Genomic DNA, 23,984 nt, shown 5'->3' with positions numbered 1-23,984 from the left:
TCAACAATACACATACAAAAGCCAATGAATACACACACACACACAAGAGCCAAGACAACCAGGCATGACTACCAATGGACACTACACTGTGTGTATGTATACTAGCCAGTACTTGAAAATATCGTGATAAGAAATTATACTTAATAGAAAGATCTCTCTGGGATTCATTGAGAAAGATGTTAAAAATCAAAAGGCATGCAGTATGCATTTTTAAAATGTGGAGGAGGTTTTTTCACATGAGAATAATTCTGTTTGAAGTCTGTAATATCTCTAATTAGTAGAAACTTCCAGATCTGTCGACTTGCTGCCGGCTTCAGGCGAGAAGGACGGAGAAGAAAGGGACAGAGCAGGAGAAGGACGAGGGCCTCTAATAAAAAAACCGCAGGGAGGTCCCAGCGCATCTCCAGGTGGACTGGCAGAGATGACAACCCTCAGCTCTCACGCATAAACAACCCCTGACTATTTTTCCCAGGAGAAAAAACTATTTTTCCACAAGCACTGCTTCGAGATTCACATTTCCCAGGGTACTCCATGAACTTACCCAGGGCTATCGAGCATGTTCCCAGATGAAAAATTCCCATACGGACTTTTGAGCAGCACTGGGTGGTCAGTCGTGGAAAAAGCCCCACAGACAAAGCATTCCCCAAAAGCCAAAGGGGACGGGGAAACGCTGGCCATAGTAGCTTCAGAGCCCACATCAAGTGCAGCAAAGAGTGCCACATCAATCACATATGCCATAAATATGCCACACACTAGTACGAGTGGAATAACCCATTACTTTAAGTGTTTTTCATAAACTTTCATAAACTTTCATTAATTTGTCTACTATTTGAAATGTGAACGCATGAATACATTGGTTGCAGAAACAGATACCTGCACCAATTATCTAATTCACTTTGTCATTATGGGTTATTGAGTGTAGTTGATGGGCAAAAATGGCAATTTTATTCATTTTATTCATTCATTCGTTATATGAAATCGACAACTAATTTACATGATCTGTCATTTATAGCCACATTCCGTGATATAAACCGTAGCTGATGAATGTTCTTGTCTTGTTAGTATTTTATTGTGGTCTAATTTATGAGTCAATCGTTCATGGTTCATGTGGCTATTTAGCTGATTGAGCCAGGGTAACTGGTGACAGCTAAATCCTGCAGACACACCGGCCCTCCAGGACTGCGAGTTGCCCATCCTTGCTCTAGATCAAAGTTTTTCTTTATATGTTCTTTTCTGTGCTTTTTGCAGAGAGGGAGAGGGAGAGAGAGAGAGCAGGAGAAGGAGAGCGAGAGAGAGAGAGAGAGAGAGAGAGGGAGGGAGAGCGAGAGCGAGAGAGAGTGAGAGAGCGAGAGAGAGAGGGAGAGAGAGAGAGAGGGAGATAGAGAGAGGGAGAGAGAGAGGGGGAGAAAGAGAGAGAGAGAGACAGCGTTCCCAGCCTCGTAGCATGGAGGGGCTGGTGTTTCTGGAGTGAGGCTCACCGCTAATGGTGATTCCCAGCTCCACTCCTTTCTTCTTGGGAAGCTTCACGTGGAACGTACCACTGCTGGGAACCACCGACTCTACGGGGGGGAAAGGGGGGGAAGACACAAAACTGTTCAGAGCACTGCGTGGACAGACGGCCAATCTCTCTTCAGAACACACAAAACGATAGATATTCAACTGAACCTCAGATACAAATATACAAGGGAGGGTGTTTTTTCACAGCTCTCAGCTCACAAAAAAAACACCAGTTTGTATGAATGACATTCTTCCATTATCTTTTTTATAAACAGGTTAGGCTGATTTTGTAATCGCTATCAACAATCAAAATCTAGGTGAGCACACTCGTGCTTATCAAACTTAGATCTTATTCAATATAAATCAGTGCCAAGGTGTTGCATTGTCAACTCTTGATAGTATCAAGAGGTTTTTTCATAAATGGAAAGTTAGACTTGCTTTGATGTAATGCCAGCATTTTGACAACAATAAGGAGTTTAAAAAGCCGTATTTGTGTATACTTCTTATGGGCTCATATGCATTCTGTTGACTAGTCAGTCCATAAATGTTACGTTCTTTTGTAAAATCATGACAACAGGCCATTGAGACTCTTGGAGACTTGGACTTCTATGTATTCACAACTTGTGTATACACTACTCCCTGATATCAGTGTGAAAGCTCTTCACTTTCTGATTTTGGATGGTTTACGATGAATAATTAATCATTATACCCAAATGGGGTTTTCCTTTTACAATCCTGTACAATCAAATGTGCCACATGACATACTTTTCATAAATTGCTACCATAACCATACATCACACTCCATATATATATATATATATATATATATATATATATATATATATATATATATATATATATATATATGAGTCATATGATTCAGAATCAGAATCATAAATTAAATGATATTTCTCCGGGTGAAGTTTGGGGGCAAATAACTAACAATATCCATAAATAAATATCTCCAAGGCTCAGGAATGTTCTTTTACCAGCTGACCATCAGGTCTACTGGGAAGATAAGCCTCTCTCAGCGTTTCCCTTATCAGTGAAATGTGGGGCTGGAGAAATTTAATTTCTTGTATGAAAATTACACGTCTTTGGTCCTCATGTTGCGAGACGACAACTCTAATTGCAGTCGGCACTCCTAAAATCAACTCTAGACCTTTTACTCATTAACTAATGATGAAACACACGTGTCCAAGAAACATTTGAGCAGCCAATTGTCCAATTACTTTTGGTCCCCTGAAATAAGGGGGGCTATGTATAACAACCCTGCTGAATAAAAAGCTCACGCTATGTTTTGAAACAACTGGTAGCTGGTTGACCAGTTTTCTTCACAGTACTGTAAATATATTTTTCTCAATCCGGGGACATTTCTGGGGACGGTGCCAGCCGGGGACAAGACACCGAATCAGGGGACTGTCCCCGGGAACCAGGGGCGTCTGGTCACCGTAACAAAAGAGACAGTATTTCAAAGTTCATTTCAAATGGGGAGGTGAAGTGGATGTTGGTAGAGGCCAGTTTCATGGGACGAACCAAAACATTTTTTTTTCCCCAATTGTGTTTGACATTGGTTGCAGGTTGCCAGGGATAGGCCACTGATTACACTAATTTATCATATTTGTATTCATGTTTATAAGTTAGAATCATGCCAGTTAAGTTGGATTTTTTTAAACGTACAAGTCAGGAAGATAAGTGAATACAGACACACTGTTGGTGGCGTTATAGGATGGTCCAGTGGTGGACATTTTGTCACTATGAAAGGGAAAGCATTATGGGAGGCGGAGTTTTATCTCAGCAATCTAAAAATGCAAAACATGACTTTTTAAGAACTGAAATCCCATCATATTCAGTATACATATATCTATTTAAACCATGAAAAATATACTTTGAATCCACACTTCAACACTATGTAGTTTTGCTTATATTTAGCTTTCACGGCTCTACTTAATAGGGAGCAGTATATTGGAAGTATTGTTCCCAAAACATCTGCTTTACCGCCCTAATGACCTACTTCTTACATTTCTTTCTACATTTACCCCAAGTGTATATCATTAATTTCCCATCATGTCCACTGTCAACACAATCACTCATAGTTCATGATCACAAACAATTTTTGTTAGGCTAAAGGAAACCACGTATACATAGGGGCAAGGTCTATAGGGGCAAAAAATGAATCTCCAACCTGCTACATCAAACTCAATCTCCAGAGTGACTTTATTGGTCAGAGCTGCGTCTCGGAGCAGCTGATTGGCCTCCTCCAGTGTTCCGTCCTCTGTGGGAATGCCGTTGATTGACAGGAGCCTGTCCCCCACCTGGAGCAAGCCGCACCTGAGGGACACAACGAAAACCACGCAACGCGGGGGTAAGACTGTTACTCTCCCCAAACTCATATCTAAGCTTAGGTCCATTGTCTCACACATCAAAGGGTGAAAGCCCGTTGCTTTTTTATCCCCAAGCCTCCTGCTGAGGTAAATATGCAGTAAGTTTGTATATACAGGAAAGCATCATGTTTATTTCATCTTTACTGTTTAATCCCACCAAATTAGAACACTAAAAAAATCATACAGTATCAAGATGAAAAGATCACCTGTCTTTTAAAAGATGTCAATCAGTGAATGAGGTCAAATAGACCACAAAGATGATATGAAGGTTAAAGCTGATTGCTTGCTTGACATTTAAAAGTCATGTCTGAGACCGAAAATATTCCTAATTTGAAGTGGCTTCTCATTTTATTACATTTTTAATGTGATTGTTAATCTATTGTGCGCATTGGGCAATGGTTCAGGCCCCAGTGTAGACACAATAAGTTCAGTGCAGCTGATGGGCCCTTGAGCAAGTGCCTCAACCCCACGTTGCTCCAGGGGGGAGCTGTAACAATTTAACATTGTGCTATTTGCATTTAAATTTTCACCAAAGTTCACTTACAATTAAGCTACACTTATATTTTCCAAAAAATACCGAAGCAAGAATGAGTGAAATTAGTGTTAAACTGAGTGAGATGGTTAGCGTTAAACTGAGTGACATGACAGTGTTAGCGTTAGGACATTAGCAAACTGCCACTGGCCTGTTAGGGAAAAATGCCCTTTTAACATTTCACAGGTGAGCATTGTCTGATAAAACAGATCCCAGTAAAACAACGATAGCTGTACTTGAGTTTAACTTTTGTGTTTAATTGCAAAGAAATAACAGAAAGTGAGAGAGCTTACCGGCTCTCTGATTTGAATCAGACACAGTAAGACTTTTTCAGTACTTTCTCCCAGGAGGGGGGGACTTTACCAAAACAAAAAGACATGAAGCTGGCCACGAACATTTATCAGTATTTTGACTTCTGAATACCCCTTATTGACCTTGCTGTAAGACCGGAATGTGCTAGCTACCCCCTTCTAGGAGAAGCAGAGACATTAAGGTCAAAGGCTGTCTGTCTGCTAGGAGAGAGACAGAGAAAGGCTCCTAGTAAGCACTTAATTCAGAAAGTGGTCTAATAGTAGTAAAAATAAAAGGCTACCCTTACAGGCCTCAAACAGCTGCTGCACTGAGGCAGGAATCAAATAAGCTGCTCTCTAAAATAGATAAATAAATAACAGGGTTCCCACTCCTTCTTTAACATCTGATTCAATGACTTTCCAATGATTTCCAAGGCAAAGTTCCCTCATTCAAGGACTCAACACAAGTGTTTTGCAACATGAATTATGGTTAATCACAGTCTCAACAGTTGAATTTGAAATGCTGTACAGAAGCTTGGACAAATTTAATGCACTTCAGTAGAACAGTTTAATCAAACACACATCAATATAAATTTTAGTTTGAAGGATTTGTTGCATCGGGCCATGTGTAGGCCGGTTTTTGGCACCCTTTAAAAGCCATGGTTTGTTTAGATGGTCACTTGGATCCCGTGTTGATGGCTATGTATTAATTACAGTCTGGACATGAACCACAATGTCAGGTTCATGTTTGTACAGGCTACTGTAGCCTACTCTGCAAAAATTGCACTTGCAATGACCGTATTTTTGTTTAGAACAGTGCTTCATGTGAATTTTACTAGTTATGGATGTTATGCTTTAACTTGTGGAAGAACCTATGCACTTTGGATTAAAAGCATCTGCCAAATGACAAAAATGTCAAATGTAAATTTACCACAAACATACTTCCGGTTCAGGCAGGATTGGTAGTGGGGGAGGGGGGTGAAAAAAAGGGATGCTGATGAACCCCCTAATTTGAGCAATGGGGAACACAAATGAAGTTCATTTTCGGTTCAATTGTATCAACCATTTTGAAGGACCATGTTCACTTTCAAAAACTATCAAGGCCGTATTCTTTTCTCGAATTCACAAACTTTCAATGATGTTCAAGGACTATGGCAGCCCTGAAATAATCCCACAGCAAAGCATAAACCACTGGAGATTATTTGGAACACAACTAACATTGTCGAGTGCAGTATTGACACGTGGGCGTAATGCGGTTCTAAGATATTTTTAGCAGGTAATTACAGCCCAGCCATACACATTCAAAGATTTAAGGATTAAGTGAAAGCGATGAAAGGTGCCCAAGCTCCTGATTCTACTTGCTGAATAACTGGCAGTTACATTATGAGCTTCCTGCAAAAGGTATAAATTGACATTCACTTTCACCTGAATTTTTGGTGTCCAGTATAAATAGGACAATGCTAAACTAAACAAGAAATTAAAAATAATAATTATAATAATTTGTAAATTCCTGCAGTTGATTAGACTAAGCAGGGGGCAGTGTGGGGTTAAGGACCTGGCTCAAGGGCCCAACAGCTTTGCAGATCTTATTGCGGCTACACCAGGTCTTGAACCACCAACATCCCGGTACCCAGCCATGTACCTTAGCCACTAGGCTACAGGCTGCCCCAATTGGACGATAAACCATTTTGAGAAGTTTTTTGCTTTGTGCCACATCTTATAATCCATGAGAGGGAGAACAGAAGAATAGTTGACTCACAAAGGAGTTACTCAGTTGACTCACAAAGGAGTCCTGGCCCAGATACCCACTTTCCTTTGAAGTACAAAGAGCCTGTCGTTATGAATTTTGGGATCCTGATAGCCAAATCCTTCATTAAATATACATATCAAACACGTGTCTGCATTTCGGCTAGTTGTGATTTTTAATGCATGAGTTGGAAAGGTGGGTGAATCAGGAATCTTCAGTTCAGCAGGTTTTCCATTGGACTGAGGTGCAGGCGCCAGATGGCCATTGCAGAACATAGATTTTGTTGTCATGGAGATTGTGTGTGGATTTTGAGGTATGCTTTGAGTCATTGTCTTGCTGGATAGCCAAACCACGTACAGCCAAATCTTAGCCTTGTGGTAGAGGCAAGCAGATTGTCAGCCAAAATTGCCTGATACTTGGTGGAATGCATTATGCCTTATGACTTAACCAGTGCCCCTGGACCTCGGGAATGAAAACAGCCCTAAAACATCACTGACCCACTGCCATATTTCATATTTTGACGCCAAACATGCTGATGCTGTATCTTTTGTTTTTTTGTGCATTGTCAGACAGGGGTGGCAATAATTCCAGTGCCCACTGTAACTCATTGAACCTTATTTATTGGGACTGAAATGGTTGCTTCTGGTCCTGGAGAGCCGCAGGTTGTGCTGGCTTTTGTTGTTACTCAGCACTAAATTGATCAATTATAGCAGTTAATCACACAGTTAACTCACCTTACCTGGTTTGCTGGGTCTGAATTGGTAGCTGATATTAAAGGTACAAAAGGTAAGATTTTTGTGTGAAAACATTGTTACAAAACCATTGTAAATCCCTTCCTGTCATTGAAAAAGGCTCACTGACATGTTGACTCACCGTCTGCCTGTGTTTATACTCCTTAAATTCGGGTTTCAATATATACAGTTGACGGCCCGACACTCTGAACCAAAACATTGGGTCGGGCCTGGCATCGCCGCGGTGATCTCACCTCTCAGCGGGACTGTCCGGCTCGATGAAGCGGATGACCGGGGGGGCCGAGAGTGTTTCCGTGGCGAAGATGCCCCCTTGGAGCTGGACCCCGAATCCGTTGAGGGGGTCGCCCCTCAGGGTGACCTCGCTGGTCTCCGTGTGCACGATCTGCCCCCCTGGCCCCACCGAACTGGACGCCAGCGACACTGAGGGAGCGGAAAGAGAGGCTGGAATTCAAATAAAATTCATAAGTATGATCGTAATTCTGAAACAATGGACGTAATACTTAAGTGATAGAGCTGGTTTTCAGTCATATTTACAGAACAGAAGTTGTATTGTAGTTGTACAGGTCGTCAGCAGCAGGGTTGAACTCAAATAGCTTTTGTGTAAGAAATGTGCAAAAATAAAAAGATCATTTCTGCCTCAGGTAGGAAAATGGCCCTTATCAAATGACATTCGTTTTTACCATTTTACCATGAGATGGTACAACAAAATGCTGAGGGAACCCATGGCAGATCTGTGTTGGGTGACATTATCACTGAAACACTCTCTTACTGTGCTCCACAATACTAGCGTGTGTTGTTTGAAACTTTGCAGATACACACAGTTTGCATACATTGATAGAACAAGCAGTTCTCAATAAAACTGTAGAAACTAAGTTCTGTGGATGTTTGAGAGTAACCGTGTCATTATACTGTGTTTGGGAAGAGGAATTTAGTTTTTTGACACCGTTGAAATCTGTTATATCTGGATGATTAGATAGTACTCTATGTAAGTGGTAACATTAATTTATTTTTTGGGTGAACTACCTCTTCAATTCATGTCACAAAAAGGACTCCACACAACAGGGGGCTGGCTTCCAAGGTCTAACTTGGCTGTTAATTAAAAGGAATCCACAAAATCTAGCCACCACGGCCCTCCAAGACTGGGTGTTTGAGACCCCTGCTGTGATGTAGGGAACACAGGATTGGTTTGCGGCGTGAGAATAGATGGATATGCTTCTTCACGTACGCGAGCTCTTGTGCTCTTTCTTCCTCTGCCTCCTCTTCAGCATGGAGTTGCGGGGGCTCATGGGAATGGTGGTGCGCGGCAGGGTGGAGGAGTTCTGGCTGGTGAAGCCCGACGTGGTGGTGGAGCCGGGAGAGAAGCTGCTGGAAACCAGGGCTGCAGAAACACCAGGGAAACACACACTGAGAGACCAGGGCTGCAGAAACAGGGAAACACACACTGAGAGACCAGGGCTGCAGAAACACCAGGGAAACACACACTGAGAGACCAGGGCTGCAGAAACACCAGGGAAACACACACTGAGAGACCAGAGCTGCAGAAACAGGGAAACACACACTGAGAGACCAGGGCTGCAGAAACACCAGGGAAACACACACTGAGAGACCAGGGCTGCAGAAACACCAGGGAAACACACACTGAGAGACCAGAGCTGCAGAAACACCAGGGAAACACACACTGAGAGACCAGAGCTGCAGAAACAGGGAAACACACACTGAGAGACCAGAGCTGCAGAAACAGGGAAACACACACTGAGAGACCAGGGCTGCCGAAACACCAGGGAAACACACACTGAGAGACCAGGGCTGCAGAAACAGGGAAACACACACTGAGAGACCAGGGCTGCAGAAACACCAGGGAAACACACTGAGAGACCAGAGCTGCAGAAACACCAGGGAAACACACACTGAGAGACCAGGGCTGCAGAAACACCAGGGAAACAAACACTGAGAGACCAGAGCTGCAGAAACACCAGGGAAACACACACTGAGAGACCAGAGCTGCAGAAACACCAGGGAAACACACTGAGAGACCAGGGCTGCAGAAACAGGGAAACACACACTGAGAGACCAGGGCTGCAGAAACAGGGAAACACACACTGAGAGACCAGGGCTGCAGAAACAGGGAAACACACACTGAGAGACCAGGGCTGCAGAAACACCAGGGAAACACACTGAGAGACCAGAGCTGCAGAAACACCAGGGAAACACACACTGAGAGACCAGAGCTGCAGAAACACCAGGGAAACACACACTGAGAGACCAGAGCTGCAGAAACACCAGGGAAACAGACTGAGAGACCAGAGCTGCAGAAACAGGGAAACACACACTGAGAGACCAGGGCTGCCGAAACACCAGGGAAACACACACTGAGAGACCAGGGCTGCAGAAACACCAGGGAAACACACACTGAGAGACCAGAGCTGCAGAAACAGGGAAACACACACTGAGAGACCAGGGCTGCAGAAACAGGGAAACACACACTGAGAGACCAGGGCTGCAGAAACAGGGAAACACACACTGAGAGACCAGAGCTGCAGAAACACCAGGGAAACACACACTGAGAGACCAGAGCTGCAGAAACACCAGGGAAACACACACTGAGAGACCAGGGCTGCAGAAACAGGGAAACACACACTGAGAGACCAGGGCTGCAGAAAGAGGGAAACACACACTGAGAGACCAGAGCTGCAGAAACACCAGGGAAACACACTGAGAGACCAGAGCTGCAGAAACAGGGAAACACACACTGAGAGACCAGAGCTGCAGAAACACCAGGGAAACAGACTGAGAGACCAGAGCTGCAGAAACAGGGAAACACACACTGAGAGACCAGAGCTGCAGAAACAGGGAAACACACACTGAGAGACCAGGGCTGCAGAAACACCAGGGAAACACACTGAGAGACCAGAGCTGCAGAAACACCAGGGAAACACACACTGAGAGACCAGGGCTGCAGAAACAGGGAAACACACACTGAGAGACCAGGGCTGCAGAAACACCAGGGAAACACACTGAGAGACCAGAGCTGCAGAAACACCAGGGAAACACACACTGAGAGACCAGAGCTGCAGAAACACCAGGGAAACACACACTGAGAGACCAGAGCTGCAGAAACACCAGGGAAACAGACTGAGAGACCAGAGCTGCAGAAACAGGGAAACACACACTGAGAGACCAGGGCTGCCGAAACACCAGGGAAACACACACTGAGAGACCAGGGCTGCAGAAACACCAGGGAAACACACACTGAGAGACCAGAGCTGCAGAAACAGGGAAACACACACTGAGAGACCAGGGCTGCAGAAACAGGGAAACACACACTGAGAGACCAGAGCTGCAGAAACACCAGGGAAACACACACTGAGAGACCAGAGCTGCAGAAACACCAGGGAAACACACACTGAGAGACCAGGGCTGCAGAAACAGGGAAACACACACTGAGAGACCAGGGCTGCAGAAAGAGGGAAACACACACTGAGAGACCAGAGCTGCAGAAACACCAGGGAAACACACTGAGAGACCAGAGCTGCAGAAACAGGGAAACACACACTGAGAGACCAGAGCTGCAGAAACACCAGGGAAACAGACTGAGAGACCAGAGCTGCAGAAACAGGGAAACACACACTGAGAGACCAGAGCTGCAGAAACAGGGAAACACACACTGAGAGACCAGGGCTGCAGAAACACCAGGGAAACACACTGAGAGACCAGAGCTGCAGAAACACCAGGGAAACACACACTGAGAGACCAGGGCTGCAGAAACAGGGAAACACACACTGAGAGACCAGGGCTGCAGAAACACCAGGGAAACACACTGAGAGACCAGAGCTGCAGAAACACCAGGGAAACACACACTGAGAGACCAGAGCTGCAGAAACACCAGGGAAACACACACTGAGAGACCAGAGCTGCAGAAACACCAGGGAAACAGACTGAGAGACCAGAGCTGCAGAAACAGGGAAACACACACTGAGAGACCAGGGCTGCCGAAACACCAGGGAAACACACACTGAGAGACCAGGGCTGCAGAAACACCAGGGAAACACACACTGAGAGACCAGAGCTGCAGAAACAGGGAAACACACACTGAGAGACCAGGGCTGCAGAAACAGGGAAACACACACTGAGAGACCAGGGCTGCAGAAACAGGGAAACACACACTGAGAGACCAGAGCTGCAGAAACACCAGGGAAACACACACTGAGAGACCAGGGCTGCAGAAACAGGGAAACACACTGAGAGACCTGGGCTGCCGAAACAAGGAAACACACACTGAGAGACCAGAGCTGCAGAAACACCAGGGAAACACACTGAGAGACCAGAGCTGCAGAAACACCAGGGAAACACACTGAGAGACCAGGGCTGCAGAAACAGGGAAACACACACTGAGAGACCAGAGCTGAAGAAACAGGGAAACACACACTGAGAGACCAGGGCTGCAGAAACACCAGGGAAACACACTGAGAGACCAGGGCTGCAGAAACAGGGAAACACACACTGAGAGACCAGAGCTGAAGAAACAGGGAAACACACACTGAGAGACCAGGGCTGCAGAAACACCAGGGAAACACACACTGAGAGACCAGGGCTGCAGAAACACCAGGGAAACACACACTGAGAGGCCAGAGCTGCAGAAACAGGGAAACACACATCAGCTCTGACCAGCAGATCCCTCCTTCTAATATGCAAGAAGGTGCAGACCATTTCAATTCCTTCGTTTTGCATTACTGTAGGTATTACTAAACTACATTAATAGCCCAGGGGACTGATTAATGAAGCGGGATCACAGAGTTAGCCGGATAACAGCACAGAGTAGCCCCCAGGACCCCACCCGAATCTGGAACATGAAATGAAGCAAAATCTGTTCTGGGTTTTATTTTGTGCAGTTATCCAGCTAATTGTAATCCTGCTTTGTGGAACAGACCCTGACTCTACAGAGGAATACATACAATATACGTATACTGTTGCCCATGTCTGATGCCACATACAATTGTACAACACTTACAATATTGTACAACATGATACATACTGTGCATGTGCAATCCGTACGTTCGCACATTAATTTCCTCTGTGAGAATTAAAAATTTGGTGGAATATGTCAGCTCATTAGGGCCTATAACTAGGCCTAAATTCCTTTCCTCCCGCAGCTGTTGAGTCTAATTACATTTGCAGTAGTCTTGGCTGTTGGTGGGGTTGCTGGAAGATGTCCATGTTGGTGTCTTGCAGTGGCTAGGGGGGTGTTGGGTCTGGCAGTAGTTGACACAGGGGTCCCACGAATGTGGATGGTCACTCTTTTGCACTTTCACTGCAGGAAAAAAATGATAAAAGACAGTTGTCACACTCTTAATTTCTCCAAAACAAGAGGTACTACCTTAAAAATTGAACAGCCATTTTGTGTGACATCATAGGTTAACCTTACTTCCTGTTTAGACACTAATTTGAGCTGAGGACAGTTTTCACCTTCTAAAGAACGAAACGACACTTCACATTTTATGTACTAAAACCTTTATAAGTATGAATGTTTCAAATTATATTTTTCTACTGAGTATGGGAGAGAATAAAGTGTCTGAGACTATAGCTGCAGTCCTATGTGAAGTTGTGCCCAAGAAACGTGAGAAAGATTGTAAAGCATGAAATATGATCCCTATCTAATGAGCTACAGTTATCAATGAGGTGAGTTTCAACAGAATATATCCAGTTGCCACATACTACTTCATATCATGTGACCATTTAGGCACCATGTTCATGGAATAATTTATCCTTCACAGATAGTTCTGTAAAAGAACAGGCATTCCCATTAAAACAGAGAGTTTAAATTAGTCCAACATCGATAAAAATGTTTTGCTGCGCTCACAAATAACAGTGGAGCACATGCAATCAATCATGGTTAGTGTTACTTTAGCTAATGTCATTTTACATCCTGTACATTACAGTCTGTAATGGAAAACTAAAAATGCTGAATTTACAGATGGAAAGGTCACAGGGGTCTTGAAATTATTATATGTATTAACTGTCAGAACAGTATTAATGTTACATGCTGCCACTCGCATTTTGAACCATTAAAGTGATAGTTTCCTGATCGACTAACCAATTAAAACATTAGATTTTTCATGCAGCATTTTCACCTTGCGCAAGGGTATACAGAGACACTGTGCGTTGTTGCCGGGAAGGGTTATTAAATGAAAATATCATGCTGGAGAGTTTCATTAGCATTTTTATCATTAATAATCATAATGCGGCGTTGCTTGTTGCAAAGCCGGCTTCACCATAATCCACTGGGCTTGCACTCGTCACATCTGAATGATAATATCTCGCTCGAACGCCTCTGATTGGAAAAGATATTCTCAGCAGGAACAAGGAGCAGACTCATCTGTGCTGGACTAATGAAGTCATGTCAGCCAACAGCTTGCTTCATGTATAGATGTGAGGTGTGTGTTTATGCTGCAATTCCCCATCCTGCCCTGTAGAGGGCACCCTGCCCTGCCTGTGGGCAGAGTTTAGGGCATTGTTTCTCAACTAGAGTCCTTGGGATGCTCTTGCCAGAATGTTTCTGTTGTAACCAGGAACTCACACACACAACTATTCAAGGGAATTTTTGGTGGTTTGACTGGTTCAGTCATTAAATCAGGTGCGTGAATTCCTGGTTACAACAAAAACCTTCTGGCAATCATTGAATTTTTCAGGTTTTATTTTTCATTTAAAAAAAAAAAACTCGGATGAAAAATATGACAAAAAAACGATGAAAATTCGATTATAATAACAATGCAAATTTCAAGGATAAATATTTTCTTGTCATTTTAAACATTGTCCTTTCTTTTAACTGTAGTTTTTTTTTTGAACAATGATCAGGAAGATTCCAGGAAATTGGATACATTGTGCCTGCCAGTGCAACGGCACATTACATTAACTTTTCTGACATACTATGTGGTCATGGAACACCGACACTTAAAACAGTGCGCTTGATGACAACAGCCAGTTGATGTGACTTCAATTAAAACAGAAAATAAAATAGAAAAACATAAATATATCCATTAATTTTAACTATGTTCCACTAAGCAAAGTATTAGTGGTAAAATTTGCACATACACCCGTGCCAGAACAGTGTACAGTGTTTGCACATTTTGATATTTCACCGAATGTAGAGTGTCATCCAGGCAGCTTTAGCACACTTTTTTTATTCAGCTTGTGGTTTCGGACATACTAATCCTAATTTTGACATCCTAAATAGAAAGATAGTATGTGATTTTGGAGGCAGCCGATGTTATGTCAAAGCTCATCCCCCTTTTCCATGGTTGAGAAAAGCCATTTTCATTCTGCCGAGATTGACAATGGCACACTTACAGTATGCATGGGGGAAAAACACCCACATTCACAGATTGCACTACGATATTGGGAAGAGTACTTTTGGACCAACAATCTGTGTTATTAAAACTAACATTCGCATATTTTCAGCATCATGTGAGGGCTGTAAATTGCCTACCAGGCGTCCAGCGTCAGCTAGATGTACAGAGATGGCAAATCACATGAATGCATTTTACTGTAGGCTACGTCGTTTGTGTATAATGGTATTGGTCAATATAATGCTAACACAAAGCGCTAATCAATGTTCCCGGTACAAGCTAGGTTAGAATCACAATATAAGTTACAGCTCAGTCCATGAGCATTTGGATGGTGACACAATTGAAGCCCGTTCAAAGCCTTACTGCTTTAACAGTAAATGGACCCCATTTCTTCACACTGGAGCACTTACTCTCTAGGTACTGATTTCCATAGAAATGTCGGTACCTGTTTAGGTACCCATTGCGCATGCTCTGTTGCCAAAAAGCCCCAAAATCAAACATGGCCGCCTCCATGAACTGGCTTCACTCGAGCAGCTCCCATTGGAACCCATTGAACGGGTAAGCAGAAGCATGTACCGACACCGGCTGGGTAGTGTTGCCATGTCTGTGGTCTTATCAGCCACCTGGGTCTTATCAGCCAGCTATGTACTGTATATGAACCTATGGTTTCAGGTTATTAGTTAAAACACGTTTTTGTCTCAGTGGATTAAGTTCATTTTAATATGTTGATGTGACGAAAGACTCCATAGCTGGGGAATTGCAGATGGGATTTTCACATTTTAGTTTTATTGAAAAAAAATGGAATGCTATTTTTCCACATAAAATGCTCATACAGGTAATAATGTCATTTTTGGTGCTTGGTTTATTTGACACAGTTGGTATAAAAACATCTAAATTAACTACTTAAATTTTAACTGTTTAAAGTTCTGATCATTGATTTCAAAAACCAACTGGGTGAAAAAAATCGATTAGACAGCATATCGCCTAGTGGCAAAGGTCCATGACTGGTGTAGCCAAGATAAGATCCACACATTTGTTGGGAGAACATTGGACTAGAATATACATATTTTCTGACCAAGCTACACACCTAGCTGTATTGTTTGAATATCAGTCCTCACAGTAACTTATGCAGGCAGATGCAAAAGTTACACTTTTCTTTACACAAGCTCTGTTTGGCAAGATAGTTTTACTGTCCACTGAACTCACCAAATGGTGTTTGCAAGGGATGAAAGGGATATTTGCATTTCATTTTTAGCCTAAGTTAAGGACAAATGCTGACTACATGTCAGCCTGTGTCAGGGACGTCCATCTTGCCTACTTCCCGCCTAATCGGGTATTAAAAACACAAAGTTGCTTGTTAGACGATCACGACTTGTTTGTGTCTTGCAGGATGTCAGTGCACAGACAGTGAGAATCTGGGTTAATAAATATTCACTCTGGGGCTTTCGGCCAGCGTTCCTCTGGCAGAGTGAAGCTCGTCCTTGTTTGCACTGAAACTGGCAGTCTGGTACTGTGCGTCTGTTCCTTAGGCATGACTGGTACGCTGAACAACACCAGCGGCCGGGGATTAGCGAAGACGTTTGCGCTACTCTGCTTCTGGCTGGGTGTCGGGGGACGGTATGAGGGGACAGCTCTCTGTGTGAAGTGTGGTTCTCCGTGTCTCTGTGTGAAGTGTGGTTCTCCGTGTCTCGGTGTGAAGTGTGGTTCTCCGTGTCTCGATGTGAAGTGTGGTTCTCCGTGTCTCTGTGTGAAGTGTGGTTCTCCGTGTCTCTGTGTGAAGTATGGTTCTCCGTGTCTCGGTGTGAAGTGTGGTTCTCCGTGTCTCGAGGTCCCTTCCCAGCCAATCGGCAGAGACAGGTGACGTTTATCAGACCATTACTTACATCGTCAAAAAGAACACAAACACGTAGATAAACGTCAATCATCTGTTTGGGGATTCAAGCCAGCTCAAGTCCAAAAAATAGGGGTGCAGAGTATTAGCATCGACCAAACTGACTCTCTGTCATATTATTTTGGGATTTCCAAGCCTAAATGTTGATAAGTGGCCTTAACTAGAGTCTGAGTGACCCTGGCAGTTCAAGTAAACCTGATTCCCTTTATGACTTATCGCAGTAAAAAGTTATCCTGAATAACTTATCGTAATACCTTATCGTGTGTTGCTGTCTCACTCGACAGCCGCAATGTTAACCATCCAAGTTACCAAAGATGAAAGCCACCACAGCAGGAAAACCTTGTGTTTTGTTTCTTCACCAAATGCAAAAAACGCAAATCCTCACTCCACACAGCTTGCGCTAAGCTCATCTTGCACGACTTTTGAAGAAATGAAATTCCTATCTTCCTTCAGGAGGATAAAATAAGTCAGTTGACGGGGAAAAATGATGGCACTGGAGCCATTGACAAAAAGAGATGTGACAGCTGAAAGCTGAAATCTCTTAAGGAGATTAAAACACTGACTCTTAAGGTGACATCAACCATTTAAAAATGACGAATCATGAACATGTTTAGGGTTGATGACTCATCCGCTAATTCGTCCGTGTGCACAGCTGTTTTACAGGCTACATTTACAGTTTAAGATACATTTATGGGCCGACATTGGCTCAGGAGGTAAGAGCGGTCGTCTGGCAGTCGGAGGGTTGCCGATTCAATCCCCGTCCTGGGTGTGTTGAAGTGTCCTTGAGCAAGGCACCTAACCCCCAATTGCTCCTGACAAGCTGGTTGGTGCATTGCATGTATGTATGAATGAGAAGCATCAGTTGCACAGCACTTTGGATAAATGCACTATATAAATGCCTACCATTTATGATAAGAATAAAAAAATGTTCCTGAATGATTCATTGATCCAAAACCCAAAACCCAAACTCAGAAGCAAAGAAGAATGGGATAACACATGATGTGAAACACTGCTATCAAAACTATAGAAGTAGCATTTGCTTGTAATTAATTGTCCTAAAGATGGTGCAAACAGTTATTCAGTATAAGCCGACAATGACTTTTCTACATGGGTGACATGGGTGTCAGATAGCTTGAAATAAGGAAATAATGAATTGTGTCGTAATGTGTTGTATTTACTCAGGTGCCCTTTCTGTAAAATTATGTTTTGTCTAAAGATCTGAAACCATTCAGTGAAACAAATCAGGAAGAGAGCTAATCGCACTGTATATGTGTCGAATCTACTCCGATGGTAAATAAACTCAGTTACCAATTTATTAGGGAGACCTGTACACCAGTTTGTTAATGTAAATATTTAATCAGTCAATTCAGCTGTTGTTCAGACCAAATGGGGAGGAAATGTGATCTAAGTGACTTTAACCATGGAATGATGGTTAGACATGGTGCCAGACAGGGTGGTTTGAGTATCTCAGAAACTGCTGATCCCCTGGTATTTTCATGCACAACAGTCTCTAGAGTTTGCAAAGAATGGTGCGAAAAAACAAACCAAAAAAAATCCAGTGAGCAGCAGTTCCACAGGCAAAAATGCCTTGTTAATGAGAGACGTCAGAGGAGAATGGCCAGTCTGGTCAAAGCTGACAGGAAGGTGACAGTAACGCAAATAACCACACATTACAACAGTGGTATGCAGAAGAGCATCTCTGAACACACAACACATCATAACTCTAAGTGGATAGGCTACAACAGTAGAAATAAAAAATAAGTCTAATAAATACATAATAAAGTGCTCACTAAGTGTATATCAGCGCAATAAAAGCTTCAGGTTTGGACAAAATGTGCAAGTTCAAGGTGGGTGAATACTTTCACTTTGAAAAGTTCAAGGAAGGTGAATACTCTTTGAAGGTAATTGCCATTCCAGTGGCAGTATTTTAGCCCACCCATGGGGTTTCTGCTTAACCTGAGCAAATTTAAGTTTTCCAGTTCCATGTGCCTCTCAGTATCAAAGATAATTTTGTGAGCCAGGCTGAATACCTGCTGAGGACACTGGTATCTCCCACTTAGCAAAAAATGCTAAAATATGCACATACATCAGCCCGGGCAAAATCGTGTCCCAAATGAAAATGCAGCTTGTAGAAAACAACAGACCCAGGCACACACTGTAAATATATGTATTACAAGCTACTTTTCTGTTTGGGGACCCGTTTACACTTGCCAGATTTACACACATGCTAAAGCATTGTTTGCTTTTAGTTTAAGTTATGGCTTGTAAGAAACAACAAGGGACATGTCCGGATATTTTACAAGTCAAGCTTGTGCTGTTAGTCAAGTCTTCATCTAATTCTTCCCCGTGTGCCAATTTTTAGAAGTTATTATGCTAATAGGACAATACATAAATATTTTGTGGACGAATCAGGGACAGATTACGTCGCTCTCTCTCACATGCTTAGTGGAGGAGCCGCATCGTCTCCGGCTCCAGATTGTACAAAATGGTGGCGCCGGTCAGCTTCACTTCCCAGGCTTCAAAGCGCTTTTCACGAGCCCACGGATAGTCAGCGGGTGACGTAACGGACACTTGGTCCATATTCGGTTCGGCTGGAAGCCCTGCCTCCCCCCTCCCCCCGCTCACCGGAGTCCTGGGGCTGGCTGGGCAGCCGGCTGTGGTGGTGGGGCAGGATCTCCAGCTTGGCCTGGTCCGCCGTGCTGGCCAGCAGCTGCATGGCCTCCAGCAGCCCACAGTGCTCTGTGCTCGTCCCGTCGATCGACAGGATGTGGTCCCCCACGTGCAGCGCCCCACACCTGGAGGGAGGGGGGGAGCGAGGGCGAGGGACGCAAGGGGGGGTGTGGGGCAGAATTGGGGGAAAAAAGGTCATCATTAACATCAAAATACTCAATCAACTGAGATCACAGTACATTACATTGTACTTTGTTGTACGTCGCTCTGGATAAGAGCGTCTGCTACATGCCTGTAATGTAATGTCACGTACATACACTACCAACAGTTATTTAGCTGATACTTTTATTCAAAGCGACTTACAGTTGATTAGAGTATGCAGGGACCAAGCAATGTGAGGTTAAGGGCCTTGAGCCCAACAGCTGTGCAGATCTTAATTCTTATCGTGGCTACACCGGGGCTTGAACCACCAACCTTCCAGGTCCCAGTACTGTACCTTAGCAACTAGGCTACAGGCTACCCCTAGATTACTTCTGTGATAGATAAATATAGGCAAAATATTTATGACCAGCCAGAGAGCCACACTTATCAAACATTTCTCACTGTTTGGCAGCACAGCTCAAGTGCAAACTGCAGCCAAGCTGCCACATTCATGGAAGTGGATGAGCACAGACATCAACTCATGAAGGAGAGTTATTGAGAAATTCATTAAAAAGCTAAATATTTAACTTTGCTTTACTTCATTATTAAACAGAGAGCATGCAAATCTGCGCCCACCGTCAGCCACACTCACGGCCTGACAGTAGGGGACCCGGCTCTCTGCTGCCTTCCCCTGCTGTGGATACCCAAACACAAACTCTGAGAAGCGGTCCCACATTTTATTTAAAACCGCTTTTAATCTGCGTTAGAGATAGATACCTGAGCTCTGATATGCTGTGATGCTTATTTTACATTGGTTTGACTGCCTGTGCAGTGCAATTCTGACTAATGCTTTCTATGCTAATGTTTTTCTGGCTGTTCTTTCTTAGCTTGTCTGCTGCTGTATGCAAATCTGTCCTGAATGCATGTCTATTGCATCAACCTGCCAGAACTATGCTGTTTACACCTTTTGCAATGTGTTCAATCAACTCCTGCTCAATTTGTTTGTTGTGCATTAGATATGAGAAATTAGTGTTAAATTAATGATAGAAATGTGTTACTATCATTATTATTACTATTGAGACTGTTTATATTGTTGCAAGACTGGCTTAAAATGGTTCATTCAAATTAATAATAAATAAGGGAGGTTCGGGTGACTATGATAAGGCCACTTTCACATAATTTGATTTACAGCAGTGGTGTCAAACTTGTTATCATCAAGGGCCGTGTATATGCAGGTTTTCATTCCAACCAATTAACCATTAACCTTTTCCACTTCCCCCCCCCCCCCCTAGAGGGCAATTTCAACCAATTTTGTACTAGTCCTATAAAATTGTCAATATCTGAAAAACTATTCATGCACACACATGGTTGAATGAAGACGTTAAAGAAGTGGCTTGTACCATTCAGAAATTTGAGACAGAATTTATGTTAGAGCATGTAAATACAGTGTACACTAAAGTTACACTAAAATACAAATAATGTTATGTTATAATAATAATGTTATTTCTAAGTCAAGGACCAACCCAGAACTACTTTATATTTGTGCACAAACTTGATGTCAACTTCACTACAAAAAGATATCGACATGCCTTGAAATTCCATATCAGTTTTCCCAAAACCGCACCCAGAAGTGTCCTCAAATCTCTCAAAATACAAAACATCTGCATATCTTTTTGTCCAGACACATGGATGATCAGAAAACCATTTTCAATAAAAAAATACCTATAGCAAGTTCACATCCTGTAATTACGCACGTCTGTATATTCTGCTATGTGAGGGCAGTGATATTTCTAAACTGTCTGTCGCCTGAATATGACTCCTCATATAATGACAAAGAAAAGCATTTAAGCAACAATAGCAAGTAGTTCAAGATGGCATTTGCTTAGCTATAGTCTCAGCAAAAATATAGTTTTCTTGAAAATGCTTTTTTTCATTACAGATTACGAAATAAACTTCAACGTTAGTCAGAAAACAGTTGTCACTTCATAACCAGGTTGGATATTTGGTTCCATAAATATGTTTGTATCAAATAATTTTCAAAACAAACTTATATTTCTACCAAACCAGAAATATGTTGTGGAATAAAGAAAAAACAAAACAAAAAACAAAACAATGCGTTCATTCATGCTATTTCTGAATTGTATAGTTTTGTTCTTAGATTGGAACATGTTTTTTTGACATAGAGAAATTGTATCAGGGATTGTTATAATACGCCTTTTATTGTCTGTGTCAGTGACTAGGTCAGGGTTGTAAACCGTAAGGGTGGCATGGGGGAGCCTGCTGTTGTATTGCCCTGCATTGTAAATAAGAGGCTGATAACAATCTAAACTGTCTTTTTAACAATTTGGAATTGCCGTTTTGTGGCTTTATTATGTCATAGTTTTTGTAGTGGATGGGGTTAACGCTGCCTTAATTAATTCCAATTATTCATTCAGTCATAGGCATTTAACTGAGTATAAGCAACAGTTGTTATTTAGACAACAACACAAATAAAACATTTCACTTTATATACCTACAGTACATGCAAGGTTCATCATTGTCGGTTTTAACTGATTTCTCCTGAAAAATTCCTAGAAAGTTTTCCAGAAATGGAGATGGCTGTCTTCCAGATTGGAATCTTGTAATTTCTTTACTGTATTATTGTTGGGAAGGTTTTTTGGGGTCAAGTTTTCTTTAAACTACAAAAGCCATTTTGTAGCAGACTGTAGGTAGATCGGTCACATCAGAGCCTTCACCCCTGACACTGACAGCTTCTGAAAATGAACGCTACAGCTAGGCATTCTGCTCTGGAAAATGTTCATGTCACAATGAAAGAAAGTGTCACAGATGCATGCGTGTTTGGAAACGGGAGTGAGAGGTCTGGCAGGTATGAGGTTGACTGTGAGAGAGACACACCTGTCTACCACACTGGCAGGTTTGATCTTGTCGATGACGATGACCTGCTTGTTCCTGTGCGTGGCGGTTGCTAGGGTGATGCCCAGCGACGTCCCGGGAGACTTGGCGATTTCCACCAGCAGGGGGCCTGAGGCATTGGTCACCGAGTCTGAGTGGAACAGCCAATAGAAATACAGATTTAGCTTCACGGGTCTGAGTGGCTCAACCAATGAAATACAAAACTGGCTCCGTGCCTCAGAAATATGTTTCAAAATGTGACTTTTTCCACTTGTATCAATGCATGTTAAAGTACAGACTGAGAGCTGCAAAATGGGGCATCACTTGATGAGATCAAGTCAGTATGTCTGGAGATATGATTGTTCGAATGTTGCATTTTTGCAAAACGCAGTTTTTAGAAAACCTGCTTTAAAGATTTTGTTGTGAATGTTGCCTTTTCACATCAAAGACTACACCCACAAACCAGGAACTGTTGTATGAAATTGTTACATTTGTGTAGTCCCAGTGCTTGCTATGAATTTTAATTTATTTGATTAGGATAGTGTTTTAAACCATAATTTCATGAAAATATGAAAGAATATGTTTCTCAGTTTTAACCTCTAATTTTACACCCTGAACTGTCTTCCACATCCCTCATTACTTACTCAGGCCTCCTCTCATGTAACTTCAAAGCACTGATAACTGTTCTCCCTATTGAGATAAAACAATAATACTCCAAAGAGTGCAAACTAATTTTGATAGCCCTCATCAACAGGTAATTACTTCTTACTTCTAGGTAGCTATCCCACAATGCCTTGCATATGAATGCTACCCTCCCTCTATTTATCATGGGATTACAGCAATAAAACCATAGAGGTTGGTAACTCTTATCACTGAGGAAAGACTGAACTGAGTCCTGCATAAGTTGAGGGATATAAAACAGAACCTAGTTCAGGCTGAATATAAAAGAATGATTAGGGAGCTATAAATCAAAAATAAAAACAAAGATTGACTTGGCAACGACAAACACTAGCCACGTGGCTGTTCTGGTTTCAGTGTGGGGACTAGCAAACACTGATTATCGACACACTGGCGTTAGTCTAGCTTCACGGCTTAATGACGGCAACAACAAAGCAGTAATTAAGAAATAATGAGTTCATCAACATGTGGAAATCCAATGTGTCATCATACTGAAGTGCGCACTAGTCACTTAAAGGCAGCATATCCTAGTTACAGGAATCACTCCTACACGATACAACGTTTTACACACATACCAAATGCGTGATATAAGTCCACAGAGTTCTGCTGCATTGTTCTGCGAAGCATCATTTGGAAGATGGAAGAGGACTATTTCATCTCATAGTACTGTACTCGTTTACAACTTACAAACTCTCATTCAAACTGTATGAATGAGATGCCATGCTTTAACTGAGCAATGGAACTCCATTACTTGGGGTTGAGGAGGTTATTCTGTTGAAGATGGAGAGATAGTCGGGTGCAGACTACACACTCAAGAATAAAGACCTTACATTGACCCTTTTAAGTGCAGCAGAGACCAGGCCAGTTGAAAGAGACCAGTTCATTCTGTATAAGTTGTTCTGTTATGCTGTATAAAGTGCTGTTGCGCTTTATTTAAAATGGTGCTGTACAAAATTCCATTCTCAGATGAATCAAATAGGCCAAAGTCCTTATCTTTGTTGTAGCCTAAGCACTTGAAATTGTACTTCCCTCTAGGGGGTCCTTCAGCGCACTTGTCCCTGGTTATGGGTATGCACTTTGCACTTTCTTGTATATCGTATTCTGGATAAGAGCATCTGCCAAATGCCAATAATGTAATGATTCATCTTCATAGTCCAAGCATCTTCC

General features: G+C 42.7%; 1 protein-coding gene across 1 annotated transcript in view; it reads right to left on the bottom strand.

The window, feature by feature from the left end:
* The window catches only part of grip2b (glutamate receptor interacting protein 2b), a 201,053-nt gene that overhangs the window by 22,760 nt on the left and 154,309 nt on the right, over positions 1-23,984 (bottom strand). The window contains exons 8-14 of the mRNA XM_061218812.1: positions 22,143-22,290; positions 19,062-19,231; positions 12,370-12,510; positions 8,428-8,580; positions 7,436-7,643; positions 3,683-3,828; positions 1,479-1,559 (exon numbers count right to left, since the gene is read on the bottom strand). Of these exons, the coding sequence (XP_061074796.1) occupies positions 1,479-1,559; positions 3,683-3,828; positions 7,436-7,643; positions 8,428-8,580; positions 12,370-12,510; positions 19,062-19,231; positions 22,143-22,290 (1,047 nt within the window). The remainder of the gene's footprint in view (positions 1-1,478; positions 1,560-3,682; positions 3,829-7,435; positions 7,644-8,427; positions 8,581-12,369; positions 12,511-19,061; positions 19,232-22,142; positions 22,291-23,984) is intronic.

Source organism: Conger conger, chromosome 14, assembly GCF_963514075.1.
Source record: "Conger conger chromosome 14, fConCon1.1, whole genome shotgun sequence".
Classification (NCBI taxonomy): domain Eukaryota; kingdom Metazoa; phylum Chordata; class Actinopteri; order Anguilliformes; family Congridae; genus Conger; species Conger conger.
Note: the sequence above shows the minus strand (reverse complement) of the source record. Positions and strands in the feature narration are given on the sequence as shown.